Raw genomic sequence first — 16689 nt, 5'->3', positions numbered from 1 at the left:
AGACCCACATGTGTCTCTAAATGCAGCGAGAACAATAGTAGACAAAAAGTGGGGTGTATGAGTTCACTCCAGATGAAAGCTAGAGTGGGAAAACACAGGAATTAGTGAGGTTTTCGCTCACATGTTTTCAAATTGAGTTCTCGTATTGGATAAAATGCAGCGTGGAGGGCTGGAACAGCTTAATTTTGACCTTGGTTGGTATACACCATGACAGTTAGTGGAAACTTTTCAAGAACGCTCTGCAGGCATTGTGAAATGCACTGTTGTCCAATAGCCAACATGTTTTAGTTATTTCTGCAAATTCAATGCATTTATGTAATGTGTAGCTCATTTAAAATACTTATACTTACCTTTGTGTCACTTGTATCTAGCAGCTATTTGGGCAGTGGTTTCTATTTGTCATAATTCTACTAAACATATCCAGTGTTTTGGCAAATGTTCTAAGGCATTTCAAACAAATTCATTTACAAATATTTCATCAGCGTGTACTTCTTCAAGTTGGCCATTCTGGTTCCAGTGTCTTACAGGCTGTTTCAGCATATGGCTACAGTTCTTTTTACTGCAGGACCAGATACTCCCCTTCTACTCCAGATAAAAACCAAGATATCGTCAGACACATTTGTACGAATGAAGTCCAATTGTTTAAAAAATTGAAAACTAAAGGGTTAGAGGTGGAAAAAGATGGACACTTGGATGAAACACAATATCTAAACTAAGAAAGAAAACACTAATAATATGGAATGAGGGGAAAGGAGGACATTTAACCATCACCAGATTCCACTCCAGCAGAGAGCCTGGGGGGTATTTCCCTATTCTTTGCACCCCTATGTCAATCATGTTACAAGGCAACCAGAGAGATTGTTTCCCTCCACAGATGAGTTTCATTTCTAGCTCATACAAGATCAGTCCAAGAACAACAAAAGGCAACCTTCCTAAACACACACACGCACACACACACACACACAGAAGGGAAGCTGTGCAGCATGCAGTTTTTCATCTTCATAGCGCCTAACAAATGCAAATACCAGCTCAATTTGAAAGCTGAGCTCTAAACCAGACACAGCAAGTGTTGTCACAACCTATAAACACTGAACCATTTAAAGTTGGAGAGGACTGGGTTCTGTACGCTCTGGTTGCTCAAATCAAACTAAATGCCCACTTCTAAAGAACAGGCTCGCACAACACTGAGATGATGCTGGACTTAATCAAATCAACAAATAAAGCCTTCCTCTAGAGTCAGAGGTCTCTGTAACATCACACAGGTCATTTGTGCTCTTATTGCTAACATGACATATCTATTTGACACATTCGTTTCCAAACACAGTCAGAGGTGGAAACCCTCTCTTGGTTCATAATAAAGACAAGTCTGACCCTGTCACAGATACACATATGAAATGAATCGGTGAACTTCACCTGACCATCCACTCAAACCATTTGGATCCAAACCTTTCAGCTTTGCATTACACATGGAGCAGTGCCTGGGGAGGTATAAGTAATTAATGACAGAGCAGGGATGGCAACAGTCTGTCTCTGATTGACCTGGTTTGACCCTCACCGCTTAGTTGCCATAGTGATTGGTCAGTCTCGTTCCCTATGGGTGACTGGGCAATTCCCTGGGGCTACAAGGTAGCCCACAGAACGGGCATGAGGTAACAAAGTGTTGGGGGCAGAGGAAAGAAAATTGTGCAGACTGGCGTCTCACAATTACACTCTGAAACAAAGAGAGGTTCTAGTCGAGAAGGTGGGCAACATCATTTCAAGGGCCACACTGGATAAGAAAAAGTGAAGGACCACATAATGGAAATGTGAACTGAAACATGACAACCATAATGCTGAGTACTGTTAAGCTCCATGAATTTCAATGCATGTTAATTTAGGCTGAATATATATTATATATTATAATATAATAGGGCAGCAGCACTATAATAAGTTGGTGTGGTGGTTAGCACATTGCCCTATAAAAAGAAGGTCCTAAATTTGACTCCATCATCTGACGGGGGCCTTTCTGTATGGAGTCGGCATCTCCCAGTGTTTGTGCGGGTTCTCTCTGGGTATTCTAGCTTCCTCCCACAGTCCAAAGACACGCACTTAGTTGGATTAGGTTGTCGGTCCCTCTGTGTTAGCTCTATGTCAGATTGGCAACCTGTCCAGAGTGTGCAGGTATCAGATTTAATTGTTAAGCTAACTTAAACTCTAATATAACAGCAGTAACAGACTTGGATATGCAACAAATCTGACAAGTTCATTTTTATGCATTTATTTACAGTTTGTTATCGATAATCCCTTTAATAGAGTGAATGACATCATAGTGTGATACTATACAACCTGAAACATCCTAAAACTACATCACATTTGTTATTTGACTTAAGTTACTGTATCTACAGCTGATTTGTGGCTTATTAAGACATTGACATGTTTTGCAACTACAGAACACATTAATTCGCCTTCATTCCTTTTTGCTTGTTTGAAAATTAATGTAGCCAGGGTAACATTAACCCCTGGCTAATATCCTACAATAAAGTCTCAAGATGAGTATTTATGCTGCGGCCATCTTGGTGCATGAAACACGACGTGATGGGATGATCTACACTCTTTGGTTGATGACTTGTGATTGATGAGTTGTTAGCTAATGATCATATCCTGGATGATCCTCCATTATGTCTCTAATAATTACTATAATTGTTTGCTATCATACATCCTTTATACTGTCTTAATACAGTCTTTGATTCTAATAAGATATTTATAAGCAATCTCACAAACTTGTGTCATTAAGCCTTTTGGGAGCAACTGGTCACATCTCTTTGCAAATTCATCATAATCTGTCTTAATGTCAATGTTAAAATACACACCACAGAGCAGGCATGTGATCTGTAACACGTCATTACAGAAGAAGAATGCCAGACACTTAAGTTGAGGCATTTAGGCAGTGGTACAGATTCAGTTATTCACCTTGAGTTTTATTAATGTCTCTGGCTTTTATTGATTTTGTTTCATGTTGTTTTCTTTTCCTTTTATGATACTGAGGGTGCGATTGAGATGGTAATGTGTAATTTACCCATGTTTGTCCTGGGCCTTGATTTTTATCACGACCAAAGTGGGAAGATTGTGTTTGTTTAATGGCTCACAAGTCAGAGCATTCGCCTTTACTGAACTTATGCACAAGCCTGCATGATTAAAGACAAGCTGAGAATGCAAGAACTAGCAGTGAGGTTTATCGTCCGATTGCTGATATGCTTTTTCCCATTAACTGACCAATAACAATAAATCTTCAATCTGATGAAACTCTTTCATCTACTTTTAGTTAAACAGTATCCAAAGAGGACAGTCAAAGGTCCTGGAATGTTCTTCTGTCTCTATTTCAAATAAGAGAAATTAACACAAAGACATATGTCCTGTGGGCTCTGACCTTCCCTGGCCTGTGCTCAGCAGGTAGTGACAAATGACCTGATAGTAAATCTGTCCTGAGGTGGAGCTTTTCTACAGCGAACACAGAGCCTGTTTGTGACAACAGGAAGTTGAGACAATCTCACCAGAATAAGCACATTAAGGGATGCACACGCATGAATGGTTGCACGCACACATAGCTGTGTACACACCCACCTGCTTACAAGAACATCTGGATATAGTTTCAGATGCACAAAACCATGGGAAAAAAAAATGGAACACCAACAATGAGCAGTGACACGTAAAACTGAAGGCAGAGTCTGTGTGCCAGTCTCAGGAATATAAAGGTACGATGCGGTTCGTTGCCCGGATCCATCTGGGACAGTGGGTCATTGTTGGGCCTCTTGCAAACCCCCGCCATCTTCCCTAATGGTCAGCTTTTTCTACGGTCTTCCCTGTTAACAATCCAAGGATGAATGCTGTGTATTGTGGGATTTTTCCCAGTCTGTGGTGTCTTTTTGGAGCATGCTCAAATGAAGTCTGACGCCAGAAGGCCAAGTCAGCAGACCACACTAACCTGATTCACCACGGATGGAGAGTGTTAGTGGAAGCTTTATGAGCCCCCCCCCCTTACCTTCTGATCATGTTCCCTAGACCACCTCACCTAAACACTGCAAGATGACAGTGCACCTCAGCACAACAAATTTCGGGAATATCAAAAGTGTGCCTAAGTGGAGAGAGCAGTGTAAATGATCTTCAAGAAAGATCAACGATTTCAGCGCGATGAAAGTTTGGTCTGAGCAAGGGTGAGAAAAACGAGTTTCCTTTGGCCAACGCTGTGAAAAACATTCTGCAGAAACCTCAAAACACACACACTCGTGGGGGAAAAAAAACTCAAGGCCACATGAAAAATCCTCCTGACATGAAGGGCTTTGAGTCTGCAGTTTAACAGGCGCAGTAAACAATAGAAACCAGAACAAAAGATATCCGCAGATGTACATATGTGACAGTGCAACTCTGCCTCGATACAGAGCGAGGGGCGCTTTAAGTAGAAGAGAAAATGTTCAGTATATCAAAACCTTATGAGACCATCTTATTCCCCACCTTTAAATTTTAGAGCGCTGCAGCGTTGTAATTCTACAGCTATTAACATCAAAGCAATAAAATTTCAGTTCAGTGGGCTGAGATATAGATTTAGTAGAAAGACGTAGAGCACTTAAAACGCAGCACATGCAAATGACTATTGGGCTGTGAAGTGAATGCAGCAAGGCCTAATATGAAGCAACTTGATTGAGCCTTCCTGTGTTACTTGATTTTCCAGGGGAGGCACAAACTGAACACAATTATAGCCAGCAGGATGGCGAGGCGATTAAGGATAAGTAATGCAGAAAGCCGGGTGAGTCAAGCACCTATCTGTCTGAAAGAAGAGAGGTAATGATAACAGGAAGTGAGATGAGTTGATTTTGCCCTCTGGCCTACCAACCCATCACCTCTGCTAAAAAGCCCCCCCCCTCTATAAACAGACCTCTCTCTGCCTATTAAACAGATAGTACATTAAGGCTGAGCTGTGCAGAACAATGTAAACACAGCCGTCTCAGGATACTGGTGCTGGAAAGGGGGGGTGTTGGCTTGACATGGGGGCTATTCCTGGGTCTTTCTGGGAGTGATCATCATTGCTCTTCCCCCTTACTATAATCCTTTCCAACTAAACACAGGAAGGAAGAGATAGGTAAATAACTTGATCTTCCGATAAACTAATTTCTTTCCCACTCTACATTTTTATAAAGCTTGTTATGCTTGAAAATACAGAGGCGTGGACTTTAGTGGAGTACAGGAGTTCACATGGGCCATGTGAGCTTATGCTGTAGTGAGCCATATGTTTGTGGAACGCATCACAGAGAAACAGTAATCCTGCTCAAGACATATTTACAAGGAAGCCTGATGAAGTTATAGAAAAAAAATGGGTAAGGAAACAGGAGCTGAGAGACAAAGAGTCCACTTTGTAGAGAAACAGACAGGAGTTGATCCTGAACCTCCTGTGGTTTCTTCTGTGAGCAAATCTGCATTGCTCCAGGGCTAACAAACTCACAGAGAGGATAATACACGGGCTGGATGAGGGAGAATGTGGTACAGAAAGTGGATGGATGGGGAGACGGTCAGTCCAGGTCAGTACAGATGTGAGGCTGTTAAACAGTAGGGAACTAGAGGAGGTCAATGGTGGACATCTCAGGGCAGCACCCCGAAGTCATTCACACCCCTTTGTTACAATCTGGAGGAAAACAGAGCAAACAGCAGGGACACAGTGGTGACAGAACATAAGGGGGAATGTCTGGGATGTGGGGATAGTCTCCATACCCTGGGGAAAGGCCAATTACAGGCTTAAAGCCTCCTGCCTGTCTCTGGCATGCAGCTCAGATAAGATGAAAGTTACTTGGGACCAATATCAACATTTTTCCCCTCTGTCACCATAAGAAATGATGCAATCCAGATGTTGCATATATAACTGCATGAGCATACGTATTGTGGGTGCACTTTCTTACAGCTTTATATAAAAGGAGATGACATGGGTTTTTATTGTCAAACTACTAACATACTGCAGACCTGCAGGTTTGATTCTCTGCAGATCATTGTACATCCAAGAGTGTCAAGGGATAAAGGTTGAGGGTCACGAGTCTTTAGGGCAGAGCCCACTGACACTGTCCTGGGGGTTATTAATGGAGTGTTAGGGTCACCAGGCTCCACCCTGGCTGTATAATAATTTATAACACAGACGTCACCAAATGCATAAACAAATAATAATAATAATAACAAAAACTATTCTGGACTTATCTTGATGAATTAACCATGCCTCATGGTGAACTGTAGGTTTTCAGTGTGCTTGCAGAATAATTTGTGGACGATTATGAAAGAGGGTCTCACAGGTTGAGCATTTTTAACTAAATTGTTTCTGTGGAAATATTGCACAAAAGCCCCATTTAAACAGATTTTAGGATAAGACTGATTCAACACTCTGTCAGCTCAAAAGACCCAACTAGGGAGCAGCTGCAATCAAAAAGTAGCCTTTTATGTAATTTTTCCTGAAATTTGCAGGTCAAACTCTCTGTCTAATCTTGATGACAGAAAATAATTACACTTCATCCTGGTGGTTAGCACTGTTGCCTCACAGCTAGAAGGTCCTGAGTTCAATTCCAACATCAGGCCGGGGTCTTTCTGTGTGGAGTTTGCATGTTCTCCCCGTGTTTGCGTGGGTTCTCCCCAGGTACTCCGGCTTCCTCCCACAGTCCAAAGACATGCAGTTAGTGGGGTTAGGTTAATTGGAAACACTAAATTGCCCATAGGTGTGAATGTGGGAGTGAATGTGAGTGTGACTGGTTGTCTCCTGTCTATGTGTTAGCCCTGTGACAGACTGGTGACCTTATGACAGCTGGGATAGGCTCCAGCGCCCCCCACGACCCTGAAAAAGGACAAGTGGAAGCGAATGGATGGATGGATTTTTTTCCAAATGATTATGATAAAGAAAATGAGGGCTGACATCCCACTGAGGCACATACACTGACACTCACACCTGAGACTGAAGTCAGTATGGTGGGAATGGTGCAACTTGTGAGGGATATCTAGTATTAAGTCGGACCAATTCAGTTCATATTTGTAGTTGCTCAGATCCTGCCAACAAAAACCAACAGATACTTACATTTTCAATCTTATCTGAACTAATGAAATAATGGGGGTTATTTTTTTTTTTTCATATCCTGTACATAGATAACATTGTAAAACCTCTTCTATCTGCCATAAAGTAATGTTAAGGGTACTGGTTTTGGATTCATAGCTCAGTTTTAGTCATATAAACACCATTTCAGACTACAACACAAACATGCAGCTAAAGCAGAGACAGCGATAAGAACCAGGCAACCAGTTTGAGTTACCCTTGGGAGATGGGGACATACAGCCGAGTGCAGCTTTCTGTCTGAGCAGCGCTGTGACCAGCAATAACTCTGAGTTTGAATGTTTGCAGAGGCATGCCCTGGTAATCCCAGCAGAGTAAAGCAACAGGCCGGGGTGAAAGAGGTTAGCTCCTCTCTATTGCACTGCTGTCATCACTTCCAAGTTCAGTGATGTGACAGACTAATCAACAGTAGGCTGGACAGCACGCTATATAGAGACACTAAGCACCTTAATAAAAATCGGTCTTTTAAAAAAATGAACTTGCAAAGTCTACTCTCCGTGGGAGGGATGTACAGTAGAAGTGTGCATGTTTAGTTTGGGAAGGCTGAGGTCCTGGCTGGGATGGTGATGGGAAGGTAAAGCAGTGAGTGTTCCTGGAAGTGGTGAAAGAGTGAGTCTGTTGAGTTTTGCCTTAGCTGCCCCACCCCTTCTAGCTTGCCTAGTACTACACATTCTGTGGACTGGAGAGCCTCCAAGCCTGTTCAATCTGAACCATTCAGATGAAACCCCAGTCTTATGTCAGACAGCCAGGGCCAAGAACAGTGAGGGAGGTATAAGAGCAGGCAGGGTGGCACTGCCAGCCAAGATGATATCTGGCTCACACACACACGTAACAACTCTATTAAGGAGGTAATAAATCTGGTGGCAGTATAAATACTAAGTATCACACTAACCACATTTATTTCACAGTCCCACTAACATGCTGACCTCCAAAACCACATCTGTACCCTTTTCTGATTAACCTCCAAGCAGCAAGACCCTCACAAGTACTCAAGCACGACCGGACCAGAACACTATTCTACAGCAGCTCAGGTCACATAGTGGATATTACGCAGCATCTTACACGACCTGTGTTTTTGAACCTTTATTTCACCAGAAATTGATATATTTGAGATATTAGAATCTCTTTTGTGTGCTTCTGTGTTTGTAGCCAACTTTTGGGAAAGGCATGAACTAGGCTAGGCCTTGAACTCATTGGTCCTTTGCCTCAGTTTGGTCACTGCCCATCCAAAGCCCCAGTGAACCACAGAGGTGTTGGCCTGAATGAAGTCACACTGTCCACCAGCAATGGAGCGTCCAGCTCTGGTCGGTCATACCCACAGCAGCCCTCACACACTCAGGCAGAGCAAACACATCCAGACTGCCAGGCAGAGCTGAAAGGCATTTCATCCCGCCATTTTATAGAGTAATTAACTTCTCTCTGTCCATGTTGAGCAGAGGGGGAAAAAACGGACTCATACGAAGATTAAATAAACAGAGGGGGCACAGAGGACACACAACTCATTTCCCTTAATTCCTCAATAAAACTCAAGCCAGTTTTGATTGCAAACAACCCTCAAATCGCGCTCAAGGCCTGCTTGTGAGATTTGATTCTTGAAGAATGCAATTTTGAACTTGGGGCAAGTGCCACGTATCCTACACTGTTATTAACATAGTCACCATCAGCTTAATGAGACACAGTCACTTTAATGAAGTTAGTTCTCATAAGATACAACTAAAACTAAAAAAAAAAAAGTGTGATGAGAAATTATCCAGGTATAGCAGACAACCATGGGGCAGTGGATCAAAGTGGGTTCATGAAGTAAATGGATATTGGAACAGTAAGCCCTAAAGTCTTCTTCCTTTATTAAGTAAAACAGGGATGGCCCCAGCTGAGGATGAAGGTTTATGAGGTTGTTTTCAAATTCTAATTTGGCATGGGGCATGGCTAAGAGCTTGTTTTGTTTTTCCGTGCTTTAGTTTAATAAGTTCCTAAATACTCGGCTGTCTTACTGCTTGCTTTACAGCTTCAGGAGTATAGAGCGACTCAATGAAAATACCAAGGTAAGAGAAGCAGGAAATGGCTTTGTATTAGTGAGCTCATAGCTTGGCGCCATTAAGATTGTGTGTTAGAAAGTACAGAACATGTACTAATCACTGCTGTGGAGGTGAATGAGTGATGACTGACTGCGCTCTCATTTTTGATTTATTCGTTATACTCCGCCTCCTTCCCCCGACTTATCCTGCGACCTTTAAAAGCTCAAAGACACATGTACATGCGCCTCCACCATCCACCATAAAAGACCTCCTGTAGATTCAAAGGCTCTACACGAAATCATGGCAATCTAGCGTTTTCTCCGTGTTTACTTGATCGGAATGTTTTCCCTACAAGCAAAACTGACCTTGTTTATGACAGAGAGGAATCTGTTTTTTCCTGTTGCTGTCAGTTTAACACAACATTCTTGCCACCATCTTGCTAACCACAAACACACACCTACCTCCTGTGCACTGGTAATAACATATTTACTAACAGGAGCGATGTTAATTAAAAATGCTAGAGAATATGCAGTTTTCCAGTTTAGTTAAAACTATCAGTGTCGCTTTATTTCAAGTTATTATCTAACATCGATATGCGTTGTTGACGTTATTTCAGTCACACTTCTCACACTCTAAAAGAAAATTACTTTCATCTGAAATAGGCTACTGTGTTGCAGTTGAAGAGCTCAAAAAATGTGTCAATCTGTCATAGGTGGTATCGCATTTTTAAGATGTTCACATCTCATTTAAAAAGGAAAACATCAAGTTTTCATCGGCTCTAGCACATATGGATAATAAGGCCGTGTAAGATGAGCGCGCACCTGCAGCAGCAGCCTCTCGAAGGCCAGACAGGAATCCCAGCGAGGCAGGCTTGGGTGTCGGAGAGTCTGAGCCGTGGCCAGGCCCAGCTGAAGCACCCCACAGTGACTCTCTAGCGCCCCTCGACTGCTCCGGAACAGCTGGATGTAGGAGCACAGCTGTTCGGGGGTCACACGGCCTGAAAGGAGGGAAGATGATACAGTTATCATCTAGCGAGCAATTTGGAGCCGTAAGAAATGAATCAATCAAAATCTGGCAAAGATCGTTGTATACAGTGCAATCAGAAGGTTTACAGACGCCTTGACTTTTCCCACACATTTTACAGCCTTAGGATGAAATTGTTCAAAATTAATTTCATCCAAACATAATAATGACAAAGTGAAAACAGAATTGTTGAAAGTTTGGCCAGTTCATTAAAAAGAAAAATCTGAAATATTACATTGACATAAGTATTCAGAGCGCTTGCTGTATTTAGCTCAGGAGCCTCAGAACATGAAGTTATCAACTTTGATCGAATTCCCTCCTTCCTGATGTTTTAGGTGGAAGGAAGGAGACCTAAACCTGGTGGTTGCTCACACTGAGCTACAAAGATTTGGGGTGAAGAAACTTTCGAAAGGGCAACTACCTTTGAAGCACTAAACTTTATGGCAGAGTGGACCCTCTACTCAGTAAAAGATGCGTCAAAGCTGGATTGTATTTTACAATAAAAAGGAATGAAAGGAATCCCACACTCTAAGCAACAAAACTTTGGAGCCCCGTGGTTATCGATTTTTAGGGCGTAAAAAACCCCCAACATTCCACCATTTATAAAATCACTTTGTCTTTATCATGAACCTCAAACTGAGACTTTGAATTCTAGCATTAGCCCACTTTCTTCTGGGTCACAACTACTATAAACCTTTCTGATGATGATTGATGATGATGATGATGACGATGATGATGATGATGACGATGACGACGACCATGAATTGGAGACACAATTTGTCATAAAATCATCCAAATCATTAAATACTGAGTTGAACTGAAGTTATGTCAACTAATTCCCATGAAAACGTGAATGAAAACTTTAAGTTCTAGTTACTTTTTTAAAAAATTACTAAACGTTTTACTTTTATTTTAGTCAAAAGATACATACCAAATGTAACTGAAATACTGGAGTACTGATAATCTTCAATTTTGAAATTCATCAACTTCTAAAAACTTAAGGCAGTTGGTTACCTTAATTTGTTTAAGTTCTGCAAACTTTTTCGGGTTTGCAAACATATTCTATACATACAGCATTTTAAGAATTATATTAAGGGAAAATGATTAGACTATACAGTGGTCCCTCGCTATAACGCGGTTCACCTTTCGCGGCCTCGCCGTTTCGCTGATTTTTTTTAGTGCAATTTTGTTTTGCGTGCTTTTGCGTGTGTGTGTGTTTTCATTGTGTTCTGTGTCCTGATCGGCTGTAGACCATTGTCAATCAATCTCTTCTGTGCCATGTCTCCTGTCCAGTACAGAATGCGCTGGCCTTGTCAAATTTACATAAATCTTCGATTGCTAGCACTGTGACTCTTAAGTTGGTTTCATTCTATAATACTGGACTTATTTTTCTACGAAGGTTTGAACTTTGAGAGTGTTTAAACAAGAGAGAAAGGTGTGAAAATGTTCATGCCTGTCTGAGAAAAGTGTAGAAAGTGTGTAGTGAGAGGTTTTACAGCCTTAAAATATCTATAACAATTGTAAAAAATAATAATTTGCAGATTTCGCCTATTGCGGGTTATTTTTAGAACGTAACTCCCACACGATTAACGAGGGAACGCTGCACACGCATAGAAGGGAAGAGCCAAAAGCAGAAACAACAATAACCTTTTACCAAGCATAACAGCATTAAAAAAAAAAAAAAAAAATCATACACTTATCTTGGGGCAGAGGGGAATGACTGAGACTAAAGTAGAGCATAACTTTATCTTAACAGGCAAAAACTCCACAGGGTGAGAGAAAGCAGGCTGCACGGCTTGCGTGAGTGTTGCCGTGTGACAGTCACAAAGGAATATTCTCTATATGTGCTTGTTCCTGCGTAGAGTTTGTGTGATTGTTGTGAGTCAGTGACTCATAAATGTTGCACTATGTAAGCATGTGTGTAGGTGCTTAAGCATGTCTACATATAGCTGAGGTGCAGCAACACTGACAAGAGGCACTGAACCCGTGTTGAGTATGACTAATAACTGTAAATCAGAAGTTTTCACTGATTATTTATAGAGGTAGCAGAAAGAGTCCAGACTCCTTTTACTGTTTAGGAACCTCTGAATCTCCCCTAACTTCTCCCATTTAAAGAGACAGGAAAAGCAGTGCAAAGGGTGTAAAGTCCAGGGGTGGTATGAAGCGCGGCTTAGAGGTATGAGAGGTTGTGTCAGGGGCTGAGATAGACAAAGGGCACACATTAACTTGCCATAAAGCCTACTTCTTTATGTTGATGTTCTGAACCAGCACCAGATGTGGGAGTATTTCCTGTTGGACTACATGGCCAGTGTTTTCTTTAGTGAGGCAAAACATATGACCAGAAGAGAAACAGACAGGCAGGATACAAACGAAACAGAAATCTAAAAAGACATTAGAACTAGAAATGCAAAAAGGCACATGTTAAACTGGACGACAAAATGTGTAGCTTTGTACTATTTTCAGGAGGGATACTTGGGAGAGCCAAACAAAGCTGCTACCAAAGTTAAATTCACAACAGCTAATTAGTAAACACGACAGGAACATATATTTCCATATGTAGGGAAACACCTTCTGAAATGAACTGAAGGACCGAGTGCACTGGGTGGCATTTAAAGACAAAACAGAGCAAGCGCCTCCGAAGGCGAATCAAGTTTCTTGTTGAATTTAAAGTATTTTTAAAGAATAAGCTCCAGTCCAGACAGAATACTGAAAAGCTCTTTTGTGAGCATATCCAGCCATAAAAATCCTGGCAGTATAACTAAAGTTCACAAAGCTTCATGTGCCAACCATAATTCAGCACAGAACCAGGGAATAATTTCACCCAGAATGGTATCCTGTAGGCTAAAGGTAATCGGAATTTACAGCTACAGCAGACCAGATGAGAATGAGAAAACGTAAAACATCGGAAAGAAACACTGAGAAAGTACTTTAGCCAAGAAAGCCTCACAAAAGCCTCCACTCCATTACACAACCAAACAGTCCTGGTTCAGCCTTAGCTCTTATCTGTGTCTCTAAACTTCCTTCAAAACAGTGCTATGATTCTTCAGGCATCCTGTTGCCAGATGCAAAATGAATCTGTTTTACGTTTTCTCATTGTCATCTGATCTGTCAGCTGAGCTCTCATTTTAACTACCATAGCTGCAGCAAAACAGAAGAACTGTTTTAAAACGAAATGTTTGCATCTGTAAATTTGAATGCATTTCAAGAACCGTGCATTCCTTTCTGGTGGTGACAAGCGCCAAGTACAGAAATATTTCCATTCAGTCTTCAGTGCATTGGGTGTGCATGGAATAAGAAGCTATTCAAAATAAATATAAATAACATCAGTACTTCAGAATGTCAGTTTTGTTAAGAAGAACCCTACATACATATGAATCAGCAGTACTGCAGTTTCTGTAGCTTTTCCACACAAGATGGTAGAGAAACCTGAACCTTTTGGACATTGCAAGAATCTTCTGGGTGCATTTATTGCAAAGTCAGCCATAAAGCAAATCTCATTTTTAATCTCTTGCTATAAACATCTGGATCTTCTGCGCATTTTAGCCTGATGTGCAGAAGTGGCGATTGAGACTTGGCTATGATCAAAGTCTTCAACAATGTAAGAAGGGGCAAGGGCCAAGAATGATTTAGTCCGGTTACTGGAAGATGACTTGAGTTCTAGGTGCACAGGGTTACTCAGAGGGTAAGTGATGTCTGATGTCGGAGTGAAGCTGAGTGGTAGCCTGCCTCAGCAGCTGGACAGCCTCATAAGTAATTCTGTGTGGATGAGGACACAGGAAGGCTCAGAGATTTTTATTTATGCACTCCAAGAGGAGGAACATGTTGGAGCCTTTATCTGAGGATGTATGTTAGGGACCCTTTTAAGACTTTACTGTACATTAGAGCAGAGGCTACAAGTGGGCAGCTACACAGTCGCAGCACTTAGTGTCTTCAGTGTCTCTCCAAAAAAAGCTTTTATCTCTGGCTTTTCTTTAGTTCAAACTTAAAGTAAATTTCAAACTGAATCTGTTGGGGTGGGAGACTTCATTCATTCAAATTCAAGAGTGATGTTTGAAGTGCATCACTGGAATTTTGATTGTATCGTTTCTGTGGTTAACACGACTAATAGGACAAATCTATGTTTACAAATGAAATGATTCTCATTCCTTAAACGTAAACTAGGATGCTTTGAAATTTTAAAAGATCTGAGTGCCACAATATGGCTCAAGGGCCATGACAAATAATGGGAAGAAATCACTTGAAACAAAATCTACCAATTTATTAACTTAATTAAGTAGAAAACTATAGTACTCAATGAGGGGTTCTAATCAGTGTGTCAGTAGTTGGATGACTGAATGTTAATAAGTATGCATAGTGTTGTGCATTTTAAAAAACCTAAAATGACAAACCCAAAACCAACCATACAAATAACATGGTGCTGGGTAAATGGAGAAAAGGGATGCAAGAGCTAATAAGCCAGCTTTTAAATGCTCCAGGTAGACTGGCCCTGGCTATCATGAAGCTGCAAGACAACACAGCAGGCTCTGGCTAAGGGACACAAGTTAAACAGTTTGTGTGGATGTGACTGGTAGTAACATAATGCAGACCTGCAAGAGCAGAAAAGAGATGATATACAGAAATTAGAGGGACATTTCCTAGGACGAGTCATTCACAAAGGTCAATGTGCAATCTTGTAATTTTGAAGAAAGAGATTTCTATCTATATTTTGGCTTGTATCTGCCATGGTCCACCTCTTCTGTTTAACTCATTTAAAATTCACTTCTTAAGGTAAATTTATGAATTATGCTACGTGAGCTGGTGACACTGTTGGGACAAATCGATCAAATCAATCATAAGCATCTACATTGGTATGGGAACCCTGGTATGAATGCAGAAAAGCAGAAAAATAGACACTGGAGAGAATCCCAAATTTGATTTAACACTTGGCAATTCACCTGCCAAGTGTTAAATAAATCCGACAAACATTTGTTAAACAGACAAAAAAAAAAAAAAAAATTGCTCCTTTATGGTGACAGAGAATCCAATTCAACAAAAACAAAACAAGAAATGAATAGGCCCGCCTTAATTACTAGATAAAATATAACATTTTTCCTCTTACTCACATGTATACATGTGAGTATATAAATTTAGTTTTCAAAAGGGAGAAATTACACTGCTAAACATAAACACATCTTTGCAGTTACAAAAATTTATTTTTCCCCAAATCAACTGTCCGCTTGACTCACGCTCCTCTGTCGTTAAAAGGCCGGACTGTGCCACAGGAAGAAAGGTCCTGTCAACACATCCCATTTACCGCGCGGTGTCCGTGCACGCAGCACATACACAGAGGGTATAAACTTGTGACGCACGCATATCCACGCATATATACAAACACAAGCAGATGGATGAGATGAACGCACGTTTATGGAAGATGAAACCGAAGCTGTCCAGCTAATTCCCTGCAAAGAGCAAAAACACCAAAGATAAACACTGGACTCTGCAAAACCACATACTGTACATAACCCTACACAGAGCTAGGGAATTTCATCATTCTATTGTGCTGTGAGAAACCTGACGGGTTATATCAGGCGCTGAGAAATTGATTATTTTCTGTTTCTCACAGGATGATCTTATCCTGCTGAGATGAAAAGAAGCCAAGTTGGGTCAGTCTGTATGTGAAAATTTAGGGCCTGGAATACAGCGATATCCTCTTTTCTCCTCTGATCTGCATAACCCCACCAGAGTGAGAACACTCTTGGGTGCAGGGGGAAAATTTTCCTCTCCTAGCGAGCGAGTGGGCACTGAGAGAGCAGATAGGTATCAATGCTAAGTGTTTTGTGTTACTCGGTTTAGCTTGGTCTCAGGAGCAGAGCATGATGGATTGAAAACTCTGCTGGTGGGCAGGATGGGAACTGTGGGGGGTGCTATGGGAGCTCAGGGGGTTTTGTGAATTCTGGTCCTCTGCCAGCGGGGTATAAAGGTTCAGTGTTAAGGATATTACAGTACCCCCTTCTCTCACTGCTTCTCTCGTTTTCTCTCTCTCAGCAAAAACATTAAGTCAACAGGCTGTCAGTGAACCAGCGGGAGAAGCTTCAGTGCTATACCTTCTTTATACATTTTGCTTTTAGCGTCACTTGATGTTGCGTATTTCTCTCAATAAAATCTAAAAGCCTGCACACAATTAGAGGGACTGCCGTGTGTGAAAGGAAACAGCCATGTGTAGATTTGGACGCCAGACAGAGTGCCTTGGGTGTGAGCATATGTGTGCGACCTCCAGCGTATTACAACCTGCCTGTTACGAGAGACAAGACCTTCTTTACCTCATAGATTATAGGAGCTAAGGGACCACAGTGCCCCTCCCTTTTACACCCCCTTTTTTGCCAGATGCTAACCTGCATATTAGCCATGAACGGGAGTGTGTGCGTATGTGTGTTTGTGGGAGTGTAGTACATCCATTACCTCTTTAAGTCAGAGGGTAGCATAAAGGTGAACGTGCACAAGGACACTCTACACTCGTGCACGTAATGACTTTATTTTTGCGTGCCTACGCATATTTTTATCCCT

At 41.5% G+C, this 16689-nt stretch overlaps 1 protein-coding gene across 1 annotated transcript in view; it reads right to left on the bottom strand.

The window, feature by feature from the left end:
- The window catches only part of scfd2 (sec1 family domain containing 2), a 98716-nt gene that overhangs the window by 69112 nt on the left and 12915 nt on the right, over positions 1-16689 (bottom strand). The window contains exon 4 of the mRNA XM_040040462.1: positions 9945-10120. Coding sequence (XP_039896396.1) covers positions 9945-10120 — 176 coding nt within the window. The remainder of the gene's footprint in view (positions 1-9944; positions 10121-16689) is intronic.

This window comes from Simochromis diagramma, unplaced genomic scaffold (genome assembly GCF_900408965.1).
Source record: "Simochromis diagramma unplaced genomic scaffold, fSimDia1.1 OVJJ01000026.1, whole genome shotgun sequence".
Classification (NCBI taxonomy): domain Eukaryota; kingdom Metazoa; phylum Chordata; class Actinopteri; order Cichliformes; family Cichlidae; genus Simochromis; species Simochromis diagramma.
Note: the sequence above shows the minus strand (reverse complement) of the source record. Positions and strands in the feature narration are given on the sequence as shown.